Raw genomic sequence first — 19,542 nt, 5'->3', positions numbered from 1 at the left:
GTAAGACCATGCTTTTGTGTGCTGCAGGTACCAGAATCGATTGCAGTAACCGGAAACACGTCGCGGCTGCAATGTTTTGAACACCACATATTATGGAACGTGTACAAGTTGATTGATAGCCTCGACCAAAAAAATGGGAAGAGCATTCGTGAAAGGGCCAAGACTATTCGGAACGAGTCATCTGAAAACATCGTTCGAACGAATTTTGTGTGTATGCTTTGCCTAGTTTATACCTCGAGTAGCACCACCATTTTACTGTACAACTAAACCCTGTATTCTATAAAATATTCCTTTACTCGACACTGCACCTCAACTCAAGGAAGTAGATAGCAACGCCACCCGACGACAGAAGTGGTAACTTTGCTTCATAATCACCCATGGTAAGTCTGTGGAAGCGTAGTGTCTTGATCAGTCGAAGGGCGGTGGTGTTCCCAACAAGATGGAGTGAAGAGGAGCTTCGAGTCGACGACCGTTTCAGAATGCGGGGTAAGTGTCGGAGTTTCCCAAGGCCAAATGAAAACCGTCCATTTCTGGTGTACGGCAGACCGAGGTGAGCGAAAGATAGCCCTCGAAAATCGTTCAGTGGTAGTAAGAACTGCGTGTGTCTTAGTATGTACGCATGTCTCTTTTTCTTTTTTCTTTTTTGTGGACAAGCACTTACGTCTGTTGAGAAGGAAGGGTGCGCTGGCGTGCGCAAACTCTCATGCTCGCATTCTTTTGTGAACGTGCCTACGTGTCAGTGGTAATTGCTCGCATATGTGTTGTGAGCGTGCCTGCTTGTGTGCGTCCGTACTAGAGCGTGAAGAAAGGGCATTAACCGAAGGGCCGATTTTATGCGAAGCATATTACGAGAGCTCAACCCAGCTCCTCAGGCGCGGCGGTGTCGCCTTGAAATCACGTGACACCGTGACGTCACGACAGAGGAGAAGTGGCTTTGGCTCAACTCTTGCAAGACGGGCTGGGTGGGAATCGAACCAGGGTCTCCGGAGTGTGGGACGGAGACGCTACCACTGAGCCACGAGTACGATGCTGCAAAGCGGTACAAAAGCGCCTCTAGTGAATGCGGTGTTGCCTTAGAAACGAGCTGTTTCTAAGCCGTGCGTCTCTTGCTCAGGCGCACATTTCGTTGCCGCGCCGAACGCTGCTTTGCTCGACGCTCACCGCGTCCAGTGCGGGGCGCGTAGTCGCTGCCCTGTAGCCCATTGTCTTACACCCCTTGTCGGGTCGACGGGAACGCTGTCGCGTTCCACTCTTGAAGGCGAAGCAGTAATGCATGAGTTGTTTCTTCGTCTAGCCGAACCAAATATAGCCAAGCAACAGCAGTTCACCAGGCTAAACAGTGGTTCAACAACTAAAACAAAGGCTAGTATGCTTCGCATCCTGGGCTTAACCTTACCTAAGCCACAGCCATTTTTTTATTAATCGTATCGTAAGAAACAAACAAACACACGAATTAGGACAACACAGGGGAAGTTACTTTTACTTGCTAATTGAAATAAAGAAGTTATAAATTAATGGAAATGAAAGTGGATGAAAAAACAGCTTGCCGCAGGTGGGGCACGATCCCACGTCTTCGCATTACGTGTGCGATGCTCTACCAATTGAGCTACCGCAGTGCCGTCTTCTCATTCACTTTCTGGGGTATTTATGAGTTACTTTTACAACTTACCCCGGGAGTGTTAGCCAGTGCCACCACTTACAGACCTTGGCGGTGGATGTTGAACAGCCTTTCTGCCGCAGGCGTCAGGAGTACGTGATCTTTTCTACACTAGTGTGTATAACTATATACACTACTCTAGCGTGTAATCTACACTAGAGCGTGCAAGTTTTTGAATATGTGCGGGCGGCTTCTCAGCGACCTGGAGTTTAAAATACAGATGACGGTTATTTGAGCACAAAAATGCATGCACGCACCAACCGACTTCGAAAACTGCTTGCATGCAATTTCGAGTGATCCAGTGTTAACTTATTCTAATACAAAGTCGGCCTTTTTACTGGCCGAGGCGCCAGGTAAGGCAAGTAATAAGGAACGTGAGTAAGAGTGTACGAATATACGAAATTGTCGAATAACAAATCGAATATTGTCCGTTCCGATTTGTTCTTCGAATCGAATAGTCTCTGTTCTTAAATACGATTATTTTTATAGCTTTCAGATATTTTCAATTGTCAGACTTTATTAGCCAGACTTTGTCTGATAAACGACTAGCATTATAACTCGACGAATAGTCCTCACTATGTGAACAGACTGTTTATTAGATCCCAATGATTCATTTCTGCTATCATTATACATTGCTCCGTAATGTGCACTGAAATAACAGAAACTTGTCAGTGCTGTGAATATACCAACATACATGTGAGCGTCGTTTTACGTTACTGGTAAAAAAAAACGGCTGCTCGTTATTCGCAAGCTGTTCAAAACATGTTTGATAATGGTTAGATTCGACTCTGGCGCTAATTGATTCGCATTCGATTCCATCTCAAAAGCTACCATTCGCACACCCCAAGAACTGAATGCACTCTGTTTCTTTTATTTTAGGGCTTCGGAGAAATTTTATTAAAAGAAACAGAGCGTTCCTCCCTATCTATACGTGTCGTAATTTTAATTTGCGCACCCGCGACTAGATTCCGGCGATGATGTTGATGCCGGCTTGGAGCGGTCGCAGCTTCAACCTCAGAAGCCTGTGGATCGCGCTCCCCAGGCCCAGGAAGATCCTCTTGTAGAAGTTGATGATGCCTCCCGCAAAGCCCCGGCAGACGGCGATGATTTTCTCGACGACCGTACCGTAGAAGTTGAAGATGTTGCCCAGGATCGTGTGAGCGCTCCGCCGGTCGCTGATCTCACCCGACGCGATGCCGCTAACGAACGCCCGAAACCTTCTTTCACCTTCTTGGTTCCTGCGTCAGAGAAAGAGCGCGCATGCGTCGTGTCTGTATGTGGGGGTGGGGGGGGGTGGGGGGGGTGCAATGGGAGTAGCAATTGTTCCAGGCTATAACGTGCTCCGCACCCGCCGTGGTTGCTCAGTGGCTATGGTGTTGGGCTGCTGAGCACGAGGTCGCGGGATAGAATCCCGGCCGTGGCGGTCGCATTTCTATGGGGGCGAAATGCGACAACACCGGTGTACTTATATTTAGGTGCATGGTAAAGAACCCTAGGTGGTCGAAATTTCCGGAGTCCTCCACTTCGGCGTGCCTCATAATCAGAGAATGGTTTTGGCACGTTAAATCCCATAATTAAAAAAAAACACGCTCCGAAGTTTTGAGCAAACATGCATGCTAGCACAATATGCGAAATGTTGTGTGGACCCTTTTCCACGTAGCGCAATATCTAGAGGTAAGCGACGCGAAGACGACGACAAGCACACAGAGCGCCACTTGCACCAAATATATTGAGAGAAAAAAATTTGAGATAACTTCTGCAGAATAGAAAAGTAGTGTTGACTAGCTTGGTAAGAGAACACGAACTAGGAAGGAACAGCACCAACTGAGACGATCACGAGAGGGAGAAGGACACAGGACAAGCGCTTGTCCCGTGTCGTTCTCCCTCTCGTGATCATCTTAGTTGGCGCTGTTCCTTCCTAGCTCAAGTTTGCACCATCTAGACCAAATGAATGTTCTTCTGAAGAGAACATGATTTCGTGATCGGCAGTCAGCCTGTATAGTCCATGCAGGATCATATCTATCTAGGCCAGTTAAGAGGATCCTCATCATGAGGAGAAAATATACAGGAGAGTAAAAACTGCTTGAAGTGCGCATGGCAGGCATTACCAAGTCATGACCGGGAGCTTACTGCTATCCTGGAGAGGAAACGGGTGCAGTCATTACATTCTACTTGTGCTAATATATGGGGCAGGAATTTGGAGGCTAGCAAAGAAGCTCGAGAACAAGTTGAGGACTGCGCAAAGAGTGATGGAACGAAAAATGTTAGGCGTAACGTTAAAGGGCCCCTCACCAGGCCCCACAGCAAATTTCGGTCATACGCTGGAAGTTGTTACAGAGCGTTCTAGCAGAAATATTTCTTTCAAATCGGCTCATTAATAGCCAAAATAGAAACATTTCAGTGCCGCGAACCCATTATTTCAGAAGGCGAGCTCCGCTGCAAAGCGAGACACTTTCTCCACTTGCCCCCGCAAGCGATATTCCTTCCCTGTGTTCTCCCATACCGGACCTCGAGGATCGCGTGAAGCCTATTTCACACGATGCGATCTTTGTCGCACCGGAAGTGCGAATGCCGTCGCTTGCGACGAAAATCGCAGCCGCAGTGCCGACCCCCCAATTTTCAGCTGCGACCAACCGGTTGATCGCACAGTCGCACCATCGCAGCGATAGATGCGATTTTCCGTCCAAAATTGCGAGGAGAGCTATTTCGCCGGTTTGTTTGGGAAATGGCGTCTCGCTCAACAAGTGCAATGCGTGGAGACGTGGATTACCGAAATCGGTATGTGCGCGAATAGAGAATAAAAAACTTCAATCGCAGTTTTCTACGCGTTCGGTGACACGCTACGCAGCAAATTAAGTGCATTTTCACGTTTGCTTCATGCACCTTTGCGAGTTGCCACGATACGACATAGCCTTTTGGGGTCTTCCCAATTTTATTTTGTTGAATAGGAAACAAAAATCGCGCGTACAGAACAGCTTAAACAATTTCAACATCGGCAAGGGCAAATGACAAGATAAAGTACCCGAAGTTTCAACGTTGTGCTGAACGTCGTATCGTTCAGTTGCATTTTCTTGTCGGTTTTCAAGCGTGAATTTTCCGATGCATCTTGAACGGTTGTCATACCTCACTTATTATATTTGACAGAGCAAAAGTGTAGACTATCATAATGAATCTCCTAGGATAGCATTAAATCCGTGGCTTGAATAAACCGCGTCGTTAATTTGTTTTCGAATATTACATGCAAGCTAGGTTGCACCTCTTCTCTGGAGAAATTTTTTTCTTGCACAGACGCCAATAAACATTGAATAGGTAGCGAACTTTGTATCCTTACTGCACCTGTATTAACATTTGCTTTGAAAGGTAATTAACTCTACAGCTAGTAAATTAAGTAAATTATTCGCTTGCTATAGTGGGACAGTGACAACGTACCCACCTGCACCGTCATATAAAACTCCTGCAATTATGCGAAAAGCAGGCAAACAGCTTGTTCTTGTGCGGATAAAACAGTAGACATGTTAAAGAAAAGTAAATCAAAACTGTGCAGGGAAGTCAGCGAACTGCATCCCTTCCCGTGAAACTTTTAATCTTTTAAGTACAAGCAGTTCTTGCCCATTCACAGCTGATCAAGCATGCAGAAACATCCATGCCTTACATATTTCTAATACAAGTTTCTAATAAGTTTGTGATCACATATATTAGTGTGTAAACCCATATAACGATATCCACTGTGATTACTATCTTTATAAATAATTAAATACCATGCTACTTGCAAGAACATATCACCCGGAGATTTTAGAACAAGTTTATGCAATTCAACTATACACCATATGTGTTTTATTCAATAAAGGACCACTAACTGTTTTTCTGCAATGGCACACTTATTGCAAGTTTTACCTACATACAGGCAAGAAAAAAGAAACATCAGCAGACCAATGGTTCAATGTATTCGCTGCCACTGTGCCTATAGCATTCTGCTGCTAACACAAGGCGAAGGGCTGAATTGCCAGCCATGGAAGTCGCATTTCGATGGGAGCCATAGGTAAAAAAAAAGCTCTTGCACTTAGATTAAGTTCATCATCTTGCATTGAACCCTTAGACTTCCAAATACTCTTGTAAAAGGGGGGGGGGGCATGCTTATGCATAAGCTAGCAGCAATCGAACGCAAAGGGCACAATTCTAAAACAACCGTCTTTCGTGATAATTCGAATGTGTAAACATTCATTGCATCAATATGTATTGTTCAACAGCACTGCACAAATAAGCATAATCAGGTATAGAAAGTACTCTGTCAGGAAGCTGGTTCTACAGATGTACAAATGTGAAGATATGAATTCCCATACTTATCGTACACACACACAAAGAAAACCTTTTTCAAGAGTTGTCCCTTCTGGAGGATATGAATGGGCCATAAGCAGCAGAAACTTTATTGCAGGGCATTGTGTAATACCGCTTGTGAAAGAATGAAGAGAGTGAAGAGGCTTTTAACAGCAGTACCTCATGCTACTCTAATAACAGGAAAGATGCGCAAAAAATTTCTGTTAGAGCACTTAAGTTAAACAGTAACTTTTTGAATGACAGAAAATTCCAGGGGAGAGCTGGAGGTAAATTTGGCCCACCCACACCAACAGCATGGGAATACTACAAGAAGTACTACAGCCTATGGTGTACTACAGGCTATGGGAAAGCTATATTATACAGAAATCAAGAATGACGCAACAAGCTCTCGACAGCACTGCAGACTTTCTTGGCCAGTCTAGCCTCTCGCATTCTGATAAGTCAGTTTACATCGATGTCGGAAAAAAAGACTAGAATCAAGAACTACGCCAGATTGCACATTGTGCTCTATATACCTGGACAAATGTACCTGCAGGTCAACATCCACAAAGGTTCAGCTAGTGTAAGACCAGGACGGCAGAGCCAGCACGTGGGTGAAACAATTATGCCATGCCTGGACGCAAATTCTACACCTGGTGAAAAGAATAACCTTGAAATCATGGGGGGTGGACGAGCGGATACTATGGAAAATCGCAAATGTTGTGCTTGTGTCCAAGGTACTGTACAGTATGAATTACCAGCAGCGCACAAAAAAGACAACTCATCGAATTCAGGCATCGGGTAATAACAGGTCTTTCCAACTTTACCCTGCTTGAAGACCTCTATGAGAAAGAGCAAACGAGCAAGCACCTAGACAGAGTAGAGTTGCAGCATGCAGCACAAATTCCTTGCCTCAAGAGCTCAGAACCTGGTCCCAAAATGCTATGCCAGCTAGCATATGAGATGCAAAGACGACTACCCCTCCCTTCAGAAACAACCTCGGGAGCACCAGAACTTCAAAAGTAACAGGCCCATACCATGAAATATAGGGCCAAACAATTAGGCCACGAGACTATATGCAACTGCCAAACACACAGATGAGGTAGCTAATCATGAAGACGCAAGCAAACATCAGGCACATATAGTACACTGATGTGGCATAGCAGTGTAACAGTAGTATGACACTACACCACTACTAAAGAGACAGTGGCCACGGAGGAAGGTACGGAGGCCACAATACCGACTCACTGCGCGCTGCAGAAACCGCGAGTGTCGGGCTCCTTCCATGGCGACCTTTTTGAAGACGTGGAAGACTCGCTGAACGAGTTTGAACGAGTTTGAGCGAGTAGCAGCTGTCAACGAGTGGGGAGATAGTGCGACACTAGGGAACGTGTATTTCAGCCTCGAGGACGGCGCCCGCACCTGGTTAAACAACCGCGGGGAGGTCCTGACGTCGTGGCGTGAGTTACGTTGGCCACTCTCAGAGACATAGAGTTTCTCACTATAACACCTAGAGAGAAATCTGGCGCCATCGTCTATGGGAGTTTCTTAAGGGGGCACCATGCCGTCATGGGAATGACGGTATGGGAATGACCATGCCGTCATGGAATGACGAGGCTCGCGTTGGCTGGTGTTGTACGGGGCTTCGTCTAAAACGTTGATACGGCTACACAAATAACGAGTTCTCAAAGTAAAATCTTCATAAAATGTTTCCATTCACACATATTACATCTTTACTCCGCTACAGTGCACGATCAAGCGAAGAAAAGCAAGAACAGACTACAAACTGTTTCAAAGCGGGCGCGAACCTTGTCGTCTGTCCTCCAACTTTAGCGGCCCGCTGATACTTTTTTACGTAACATATATTTGTAACGCAATAACAAGTTTTTATAGTTAAACAAAACATGTCTTTGCGTAATAATAGAGCCAAAACAGTTTTTCACGTGCTATTTTCGTAGAAAATGAATCATTGTGACAGACGGAACGGTGCTTGCCAAGCGCGTCTTCAAGGTGTCCTGTCTCTCCGAGAACGATGCCAATCCGAAGTCACAATATACCGGCACTCCCATGCATACCACAGCGCAGCAGCGCCAGATTTCCCTCTAGGTAATGTAGTGAGAAACACTATGCTCGGAGACCTACTCGAGCACTGAGAGCGAGAAGAACGTGCCCTTCTGTCGCGCGCTCAAAAGCCTAATGAAAGTGTGACTGTGTACGTGGCAGACATGTCACGTCGTTTGCAGCGAACCACGCAGATATGCGGCCATTACTTTTTTCTCCATGCCAAAACCAAGGAGGTTTAAGAACCTTTCTTGGCCAACACTCACCCAAACACGTGACCACTGAGAAGCTACAACGGGACTCTGGCCAAGGTTCCTCAGTCTACGGGCCATTTCCGTTCAACCTATGGGTGCTTCCATCGATACGACCACTCTGTCGTGCTCACCGCAAGCAATATGTGTTCGCTTAAACCGAGATTTTCCTATGCTGATTTGTTAAATGCTGGGAAAACATGGGGAAGGAGGGAGATGCACGCAAAGTGCTTCGAGCGGCCAGCCGCGCGGAAATTGTGTGTGTATTAGCTAGCTTATTTCACGCTCGGAGAAAACGCTTTTATGCAGCACGCACTGAGCAGCAGAAAGCTGTAGCGTGAGTTTTTCATGTTTCTCTACAATTTTCTCATTGACGCTTTTATACTAATTATGTTATTCGAGAAGTTGATTAATTAAGAACTAATTGTGCAAGTAGGCGGAATGCAAAAAGTTAGTCTGAGTATCTCCATGTGACGGCAAACTTTGGTTCTGGCCAGCCACGTTGCATTTGCATATTTTTAAATCTTAGTGCGTGATAGTTTGGACACCTTGTACATATTCCTGGCGTTATATGCTACGAATTCCGTTGACCTTGCGGTCATAAGCCCCCATTTACCGCAATGACTTGTAAATGACTAGCAAATAACTAATGACTAGCAAATAAGACTTGTTTCAAGAGCTGTGCGTGGTACTCGAAACTTTCGAATGACGAATCAAGCATTAGCCACTTGATTTGATGTTCGAATCGTACAGTAGCTATTCTTAAATACGAATATTTCTCGCAAAACATTAAAATACTTCAAATTACCAAACGTGCGATGAATATCATCCCGGCGGCCATAGTACAGATTAAAACACAAGTTTCATAGTAAAGCCCAATATGCATCACTCAGGCAGCCAGACTTTACCTGTTAAGCCACTAACGTTAGCACTCACGATAGTATTCTGACTCTGCCAATAAGTTGCTTGTTTGCTCCTAATGCTCCATTTGTGCTTTCAACAAACAAGGTTTCACAGCTTGCAGTATAATAATAGAAACTTGCTAACGTTGTGGATGCACTCGGATGTGAAGATAAGTGGTTTCAAGAGTAGTTCGTTATTCTAAATGTATTCGATTTCTTTCGTTTCGCTTCTGGCACTATCCGATTCATATTGGATTCAGTCTTGAAAATTCATACTTGTTTTTTCATCTGTTATTTCATGTTATGATTTGTTATGATTTGCTAATTATTATTCATTTCGTTTAACTTTCAAGAACCCTCATCTGTAAAAAGGCAACTTATGCACCTGTTTTCTAACTGGTTTTTGCTTACGGAACTGCGTGTTATTTATCTCCTAGCGTTATCTTACTCTTTTCTGTGACTTCATTCACTCCCGTGCGGAAGTGCACAAACGTTTTGCAATATTTGACTGTTTCAATGCTTTCGTGCTTCTAGTTTCGCTTGTCCTGCGAAGAGCAGTGGCTGGCACCATCAAAGACGCCCAACTTATCCTTCAATTACATATGAAGTAAAAAAATATTTTGCGGCAATTTAGCAATAAATGCTTGAGAAATGCGTTAGCATTATGTCGCACCACCTTGAGATCCCGGATCCATGATTTAAACGGCGTTCATCACATCATGCAAAGAGTTGTTCAGGAGCTCGCTCTATACACATCACATCCTAGCTCTTCTAGGACCGAAGTGCAAATGACGGTGGTCCGAAGCAAAGAACAGTCAGTTGCACTATATATAAACACTTCACACACATACGCTTTTTCCACTTTGCCACTACTAATGCTAACGCATAAAAAAATCTCCTGTGTGAGAATTTACGCGCGGTTATAAGTGCACTTACTTTCATGGTTATATTGCGCTCAGTTTTACACAGACGATATTAAGAAAGGACAGGACGTGGACGGACGCAGCGCAAACTACCAACTGTTTAAGATTGTTAAATAAAGCGCTTATATACAAGGAGATATGGCGCGAGGGGGGGGGGGGTATAAAAGATATGACAAGTTCACGGAATGTGATCATAGTTCGGGTCAGGCATACGTGGTTCACTGGCACCTGGTATGCCTGACCCGAACTATGATCACATTCCGTGAACTTGTCATATCTTTTATACCCCCCCTCGCCCCCGCAGGGACGTCTGCGTCAGCAGGCGTTTGGTGTGTTGCGACACCACGTAACCGAGCACACGAGGGTCGGACCCTCCCGCGTGTAGCCGTGCGCGGCTTAGCCGTGTCTGGGGAAAAGGGGATCCTGGGGGTTGAGCTGATGCTGGGTGTTTGGACCTTTAAGGCCCCCCGGCGGAGGCAACACACCCCTTTGGCCTCTGCTTCACATAGACGGCACCCCCGGACTGACCCACCCGGGGGAAATCGGTAGTTGCCTTTTCCTGTCCTTCTCTGCAATCTTCGTCTTTCCCTTACTTTCCACCTTTCCTGTCTTCTTCTCATTTCTTTATTACTTCCGAGCTTCCTGGCAGCAAGGGTTAACCATGTGTGCTGCAATCAACCTTGGTTGTACATGTTTGGTTATAGCGGAAACGTACAGTTGGCGTTCGCAGGACTTGTTTCTTTATAAGACCTGTGGCGTCCCCTTGTTGAGCTCCATGGTGGGCGGCTGCCGTTACTGCCGAAAACTGAACATTCCCTTATGGATTATTCCTTTCCAAAACTCCCTGATCGCCCTCAGAAGCGAGGGCGCACCGAAGAAGTATTTAAATTTTTTGGCCGACACACTGAAAACTTTCCCCGCTATCAAGTCATTCATTCTGAGAAACCTGGAAAGACAACGAGAATGATCTCGCCTTTCCTGGTTTCGAAATGTCTAACTGAAACTATTGGCACAGGCTATAATGCATCTAGGCTAGCAAGTGGCGACCTCCTACTAGAACTGCGTGACAAAAACCAGTACCAAAAACTAAGTAACCTAGTGACCCCACACCGCACCATGAACACCATCCGTGGTGTGATCTCTGAGGACGACCTAATGAACCTGACCGAGGCTGAACTTTTGGAAGAGTGGAAGGATAAAAATATCATCAACGTAAAACGAATTAGAATCAGGCGCGGCGGTAAAGAAATCGATACTAAACACCTAATTCTCACATTTGGCTCCAGTGTACTACCAGAAACAATAGAAGCAGGTTACATTAAGATCCGAGTAAGGCAGTACATACCTAACCCTCTCCGTTGCTTCAAGTGCCAAAGATTCGCCCACAGCTCGCAAAACTGCCGAGGCCAATTGACCTGTGCTAAGTGCACTGCAAACGAACACCCCACTGAATCCTGCGATAAACCTCTACACTGTGTAAACTGCGATGGGGACCACGCGGCATACTCGCGGTCTTGTCCATCCTGGAAAAAAGAGAAAGAAATCGTAGCAATTAAAGTAAAGGAGAACCTCTCATTCAAAGAAGCGCGTAGGCGGGTGTCCAACCTGCCAAACAGCTTTGCTGGTGTGGCGCGTCAGGGGGCAGCGCCACAACGGCTTCCGGCAGCTGTCCGACCCACAAGCAGTGAGTCGGCAGCTACGCCACCTGCCCCCGCGGCGGTTGCAGCTAGCGCTGCTCCGTCACCCCAGCAGAAGGGGCCATCCACCTCCGGGCAGGTGCCCCCAAAGGCCTCGTCCAACGTGCCGAGGCCTTCTCGCCAAACAAAGCGCTCGGAAGAGCGCGTTTTCAGCGCCTCGCAAGAGGCGATGGACACAACGACCAACCAGACGGCGCCACCAGCGCCTAAGGAGCGGCGAGCATCACTCGACCGCTCCAGAAAAGACAAAACTCCCGTCACGGCGCCTGCAAAGCGCTCGTGAACTACTCTCAGTCTCTTAAACACACAGCACCCTACACATAAAGCATAATGGATACACAAATACTTCAATGGAACGTTAGAGGACTTCTCCATAACCTCGACGACATTCGGGAACTCCTACACAAACACAATCCCAAGTTGCTGTGTGTTCAAGAGACACACCTAAAATTAACGCAGACCAACTTTCTAAGGCAATATGCCACTTTTCGCAAAGACCGTGATGATGTACTCTCCTCCTCGGGGGGTGTAGCCATAATAGTCGATCAGGGTGTTGCATGTCAGCAATTAAATCTCCGAACCCCCCTCAAGGCAGTTGCAGTACGAGCTGTGCTATTCGGTAGGCTAATCACGGTTAGTTCGATATACGTCTCTCCTTCTTGTCAACTTACAAAAGCAGAGTTCGAAAGCTTTATCGATGAACTTCCTCCACCATATATAATAGTTGGTGACCTAAATGCACATAGCCCCCTGTGGGGTGACACGCGTTCCGATGCGCGTGGGCGCCTGATAGAAAATTTTCTGTTTTCTTCAGGTGCATGTTTATTGAATAAAAAGTAACCAACGTACTACAATGTCACACATAAAACATACTCGTCCATAGACTTGAGCATAGCTTCGAGCTCATTATTCCCGTACCTGGAGTGGTCTGTTCTCAAGAACCCCTATGGGAGTGACCACTTCCCAATTACATTAAATCTAACAAAACCGGATACATGCTCGCCCCATTTCCCTCGATGGAACCTCAAATCGGCAAACTGGGAACTGTTTCGAGAACTGACATATTTAGGCGTAGACGACATTTCTGATTTTAATATAGACGATGCTGTGGCATACCTAACTGGTTTTATTATTGACGCTGCAACGAAATGCATTAAACAAGTTAACGGACTGGCAAAGAACCGTCGCATCCCATGGTGGAATGACGAATGTCATGCTCTTCAATAACCGACCTGCAGCGAGAAGACCGTTCTCTTTGCGTGCAAGGAACCTTAGTGAGGAAATGGGTGTTCCGGTGCTGGATTATTGTCTTATGTCCCCAGCGAAACTGTTGCCGCCATGGCAGTGGCAGCTGATAGAGTGCGACACATCCTTTGTAGAGATCACTAAACATGCGCCAGAGACACATATCAAAATGCATTTCTTGGAGCTCCAGTACAACTACTCGTGTACAGAGTTCTACACAGACGCTTCTAAGTCGCATGCCGGGGTGTCCTACGCAGCCATTGGTCCATCCTTCTCGGAATCCGGTGTGCTGCACCCTGAAACAAGTATATTTACGGCTGAGGCCCATGCACTGTTGTCGGCTGTGAAACATATCAGAAAATCAAATCTTCAAAAATCAATTATATTTACAGACTCCTTAAGCGTCGTAAAAGCCTTGAAGTCATTCTGTAAACACAAAAACCTTGTATTTTCGGAGCTCTATTCTATTCTCTGTAGAGCGTATATGTCTAACCAGCATGTCATTATATGCTGGGTACCTGGCCACAGAGGCATCGAGGGGAATGTACTAGCTGACGAGATGGCTGTATCAATCACCTCGCAAGCTATTATTCCTACGGCTGCTGTCCATGTGACAGATCTGAAGCCTCTCTTACGGAAGAATCTGCGAAGCCACTGGCAACGCTTGTGGGACATGGAAGCTACAAATAAGCTTCACTCTATTAAGCCAAAGTTAGGTTTCTGGCCCCCGAAAACGAAAACACGACGAACTGATGTCCTGTTCTGTCGACTCAGGATAGGACACACCTATGACACCCACAAATTTTTACTGACTGGAGATGAGCCTCCAACGTGTGGTAGATGTGGTGAGAGGCTGACCGTTCTCCACGTCCTCGTGGAGTGTCGGGAAGCCGAAGCTGAGAGAAAGAGACATTTTCCCCTTGTATATCGCCAGCACACCCCTCTCCATCCAGCAATGTTTATTGGTGAAGAACCGTTCTTGGACACCAAATCAGTTCTAAATTTCTTGAGCGATGTGAACTTGCAAGTTTTTAGCCCCAGATATTCATAGCACATCCTCTTTCTAGAGGATGCCGCTGTGATGGTAGTCTAGCATAGCACATACCTACAGGCCCTTGCATCCCAAGGACTCTGTAAGGCAGTAGTGCTTATTGGAAAAGCATACCAGTGAGATATATCACTAAATCATCATTACTTCACAATGTGTATTTCGTGTCCATTGTACAGCCCATTAACCATCGACATAATTTTATCTTGTATAGGTTTAGGCATTTTAGACCGACTGTTTTTAGGCCCCTTTACAGCCACCGTAACATCTGCCCTTCGTTATTCATACCTCCATTGCGAACGCATTACCACCGGCCTGGCGCTCTTTGGCCACATTTGGCCCTTGCGCCAAAAAACACCACATTCAATTCAATTCCCCCCCCCCCTCGCGCCATATCTCCTTGTATATAAGCGCGTTATTTAACATTATTAAACAGTTGGTAGTTTGCGCTACGTCCGTCCACGTCCTGTCCTTTCTTAATATCGTCTGTGTAAAACTGAGCGCAATATAACCATGAACGTTCACCAACTAGCCCCCTTCATTGCTTTACTAAATGCACTTACTTTCCGTGCAGCAGCCTGATGCGCGATTCCAGCTCTCCCAGTCTCCTGTTCATCTTGGTCCTCCGTATGGGGCCGATCCCTCTGGCGTTGACCATCTCCTGGCGGATGGCGTCACGCACGGCCGTCAGGTTGCGCTCCATCTCGCGTCCCTCGTGCATCTTCGCCTCGATCTCGCGGATCAATGGAGCCTCGTCTCGCAAGATCTGTCGTGTAGATTCGTAATCCAGATAATCGAGATGACAAGACGAAACACAGGTACTGTGTTACTGCATGTAATACTTGCAGTAACATTACTAGTACTCCTGTGTTACCCCTACATGCAGATGCTTTAAAGAGGCTTTTTTTAATAAAACAAAAAGGAGGCAAACGTGTGACTTATCAATATCTTTGTGTCCGCCTGAGATGCGGTATCTTGTCGATATATTCAATTTTATATCATTATGGGCAGATTGAGCGCTGATTGAGTAATTGACGGAGCTTTTTATCGATTGAACATGTTCTTAATTTAATATCTTATAAGCACCATAACATTCATATCAAACGATCCCATATAAACTGTATGGGATCCTGTATAAATTTACCTGCGTTCCCATAAATCGTGATTGATTGATTGATTGATTGATTGATTGATTGATTGATTGATTGATTGATTGATTGATTGATTGATTGATTGATTGATTGATTGATTGATTGATTGATTGATTGATTGATTGATTGATTGATTGATTGATCACTTTCACGTGTTCGTTTAGATATGTATATCTATACGCCTCGCGTAAGCCATCTGCTACAGAGCATAATAACAAGGTGACAGAGAAACACATGCTAGGAAGGTCTACATAGAGCTTCATATAAGTAAATGACAAAATAGAAAGATAAAATTAGCCGTGGAGCTTTACCTGTGCCCCAACACCGTTTACGATGTTGTGGAGACCAAAGCCAGACCCTTGTGGGAATCCGCCAAGCATAATATTCGTTTTTATCACGGTCGAACCTACATCGTTCCCCCTTTCAGGGACGCCGAAACCTGGACGCTGTGGAAATCCAATTGACACTCCGTTCGTCCGTACGAAAGACTCTCCGACGTTGTTTCCATTTGTCCGGATGTCGGGACGCGCAAATTGGGGAAATCCGTTTTGTACGCTTCCCGTTCGCATGACATTCCCTCCGATACTGTTCCCGCTCATTTGGACGCTGGAGTCTGGGCGGTGTGGAAATCCGTTTGGCGCGTTCCCTGTCCGTATGAAAGTCCCTCCTACGCTCGAACCTGGGTGACGTGGAAATCCACTTGGCTCAATGCCACTATGTATGGCAGTCCCTCCCACATTACTCCCGCTGCCCGGAACGCTCGAATCTGGACGCTGTGGAAATCCACTTGGCCGGCTACCGGTTCGCATGAAATTCCCTCCCACATTACTCCCGCTGCCCGGAACGCTCGAATCTGGACGCTGTGGAAATCCACTTGGCCGGCTACCGGTTCGCATGAAATTCCCTCTCACATTACTCCCGCTGCCCGAAACGCTCGAATCTGGACGCTGTGGAAATTCGCCTGTCCTCCTACCGGTTCGCATAAAATTCCCTCCCACATTACTCCCGCTGCTCGGAACGCTCGAATCTGGACGCTGTGGAAATCCACTTGGCCTGCTACCGGTTCGCATAAAATTCCCTCCCACATTACTCCCGCTGCCCGGGACGCTCGAATCTGGACGCTGTGAAAATCCGCTTGGCCTCCTACCGGTTCGCATAAAATTCCCTCCCACATTACTCCCGCTGCCCGGAACGCTCGAATCTGGACGCTGTGGAAATCCACTTGGCCGGCTACCGGTTCGCATGAAATTCCCTCTCACATTACTCCCGCTGCCCGAAACGCTCGAATCTGGACGCTGTGGAAATTCGCCTGTCCTGCTACCGGTTCGCATGAAATTCCCTCCCACATTACTCCCGCTGCTCGGAACGCTCGAATCTGGACGCTGTGGAAATCCACTTGGCCTGCTACCGGTTCGCATAAAATTCCCTCCCACATTACTCCCGCTGCCCGGAACGCTCGAATCTGGACGCTGTGGAAATCCACTTGGCCGGCTACCGGTTCGCATGAAATTCCCTCCCACATTACTCCCGCTGCCCGGAACGCTCGAATCTGGACGCTGTGGAAATCCACTTGGCCGGCTACCGGTTCGCATGAAATTCCCTCTCACATTACTCCCGCTGCCCGAAACGCTCGAATCTGGACGCTGTGGAAATTCGCCTGTCCTGCTACCGGTTCGCATGAAATTCCCTCCCACATTACTCCCGCTGCTCGGAACGCTCGAATCTGGACGCTGTGGAAATCCACTTGGCCTGCTACCGGTTCGCATAAAATTCCCTCCCACATTACTCCCGCTGCCCGGGACGCTCGAATCTGGACGCTGTGAAAATCCGCTTGGCCTCCTACCGGTTCGCATAAAATTCCCTCCCACATTACTCCCGCTGCCCGGAACGCTCGAATCTGGACGCTGTGGAAATCCACTTGGCCTGCTACCGGTTCGCATGAAATTCCCTCCCACATTACTCCCGCTGCCCGGAACGCTCGAATCTGGACGCTGTGGAAATCCACTTGGCCTGCTACCGGTTCGCATGAAATTCCCTCCCACATTACTCCCGCTGCCCGGAACGCTCGAATCTGGACGCTGTGGAAATCCGCTTGGCCTCCTACCGGTTCGCATGAAATTCCCTCCCACATTACTCCCGCTGCCCGGAACGCTCGAATCTGGACGCTGTGGAAATCCACCTGGCCTGCTACCGCTTCGTACGAAGGTCGCTTCCGTGTCGGGACCTGGACGCCCTGGCAATCCACTAGGTCCGATACCAGCACGTATGGCATTCCCTTCCGCATTGTCCCCGCCGCTGCTCTGGACGCCGAAGCCTGGGCGCTGTGGAAAACCAGATGGTGCACTGCCCGTACGTATGGCATTCTCTCTCACGTTGGTCCCACTTGACTGGACACTGAAACCCGGCCGCTCCGGAAGTCTGCTTTCTGCATTTCCCGTCCGTACGACGGTTCCTCTCAGGTTGCTTCCACTTGTTTTTGTGCCCGAGCCCGGATGCAGCGGGAATTCAGGTTGCATGTTATCTGGGCTCATGGCAGACGCACCGACGTTGATCCCACTTGTCTTGGTGCCAAAACGTGATTTCTGCACGTGTCCTCCAGGTGCGTTATTGGTCCCTATGCCTGGACTGTTGGGTATGTGTCCTCGGCCCCCTGAAAGAGGCAGAGGCGTACAGAGTTCTCGTCATCATCAGCAGCGGCCTGTTTTATAATTACTGCTCGAAGAAAACCTAGCCCGACGATCTCCAATTATCCCTATCTGGCTTCCGCTGACTCCGCCCTACTCCTGGAAATTTCCCCACTTCCAGAGCTGTAAGTGGCACCACATTAAATAGGAAGCAGCTGATCAGAACTCTGTGAAATCTTATTTTGTCCTACAAATTTGGACTGTTGTACAAAGTGGGCTGCTGAGCGCACGGTAAAGATATTCCATGTAGATGCAAGAGCTAAACGACAGCTAACAAACGAAATAAAATGTCGTAGGTCAGACCTAGCAAATGTTGCACTAATCGACGCTGCATAAAACTACCAATGGGTTGAGAGCTGCCTAATGGCACAATTATCAGCTGTTCAGTTATATCTACCTTATAAATTTTTACACACTAACATTACGCTTGTTGTTATTGGGGTTAAATCGGTGGTGTTCATCAATGCTGCCTTTCAGAAGCTCGTTTTTGACAAAATGCTCTGAATGATCGAAAATTTCGTACAGTTCTTTTATCATTATTATTAGTAGTAGTAGTAGTAATAGTAGTAGTAGTAGTAGTAGTAGTAGTAGTAGTAGTAGTAGTAGTAGTAGTAGTAGTAGTAGTAGTAGTAGTAGTAGTAATAGTAGTAGTAGTAGTAGTATTGATATGGACATGTCCAACTCCCGTGAGCGATAACATTCCCCAGTTCCGCCACTCGCTGGGCAATTCACCACTCCGTTTTGAAGAGAATAATAACGAGCCCCTTAAGAATGCGTCATGATATGTGTCATCGGTGAAACATTGTTATGTGCACCCATGAAGAATGTTACCGTATCAAGGCTTATTACGATATCGCAACGTTTCACTGAGTTCTACACATCATCCTCGTTCACCGCGATGGTTTGCCAGCTTTGACGCAGCGCTAGTGAACGCGACATCAGAGGTTTCAATGCAGCTACGGCGACCTCATTCAACGGCCGATTCTTCTTCGAGAACACCTGTGTACTATTACTAATGTACACGACACATCATTCCAATAGGATAAAATTATTTCTAAGCGCTCAAGCAGTCTGCATATGATTATTTCATTCATTCATTCATTCATTCATTCATTCATTCATTCATTCATTCATTCATTCATGCATGCATGCATGCATGCATGTAGTGAGTGAGTGAGTGAGTGAGTGAGTGAGTGAGTGAGTGAGTGAGTGAGTGAGTGAGTGAGTGAGTGAGTGAGTGAGTGAGTGAGTGAGTGAGTGAGTGAGTGAGTGAGTGAGTGAGAGTGAGTGAGTGAGTGAGTGAGTGAGTGAGTGAGTGAGTGAGTGAGTGAGTGAGTGAGTGAGTGAGTGAGTGAGTGAGTGAGTGAGTGAGTGAGTGAGTGAGTGAGTGAGTGAGTGAGTGGAGTGAGTGAGTGAGTGAGTGAGTGAGTGAGTGAGTGAGTGAGTGAGTGAGTGAGTGAGTGAGTGAGTGAGTGAGTGACATTGAATATATATGTATTTTATTGTCACTCAAAAATACATTTATGGTCTCTATAAAATGGTCTCAAGATTAACGCTGAAAAAACAAAGGCAGTTTTATTTCAACCGAAGAATAAGAATACCTGTCTTT

General features: G+C 46.7%; 1 protein-coding gene across 1 annotated transcript in view; it reads right to left on the bottom strand.

Moving 5' to 3' along the window:
* Nucleotides 1-2,587: 2,587 nt before the first annotated feature.
* Nucleotides 2,588-19,542, bottom strand: part of LOC139061180 (sericin 1-like) — a 38,894-nt gene continuing 21,939 nt past the window's right edge. Inside the window, exons 2-4 of the mRNA XM_070540831.1 lie at nucleotides 15,561-17,899; nucleotides 14,662-14,864; nucleotides 2,588-2,895 (exon numbers count right to left, since the gene is read on the bottom strand). Coding sequence (XP_070396932.1) covers nucleotides 2,619-2,895; nucleotides 14,662-14,864; nucleotides 15,561-17,899 — 2,819 coding nt within the window. The 3' untranslated portion in view covers nucleotides 2,588-2,618. The remainder of the gene's footprint in view (nucleotides 2,896-14,661; nucleotides 14,865-15,560; nucleotides 17,900-19,542) is intronic.

Source organism: Dermacentor albipictus, chromosome 6 (assembly GCF_038994185.2).
Source record: "Dermacentor albipictus isolate Rhodes 1998 colony chromosome 6, USDA_Dalb.pri_finalv2, whole genome shotgun sequence".
Taxonomy (NCBI): domain Eukaryota; kingdom Metazoa; phylum Arthropoda; class Arachnida; order Ixodida; family Ixodidae; genus Dermacentor; species Dermacentor albipictus.
This window is presented reverse-complemented; position numbering and strand designations above follow the sequence as displayed.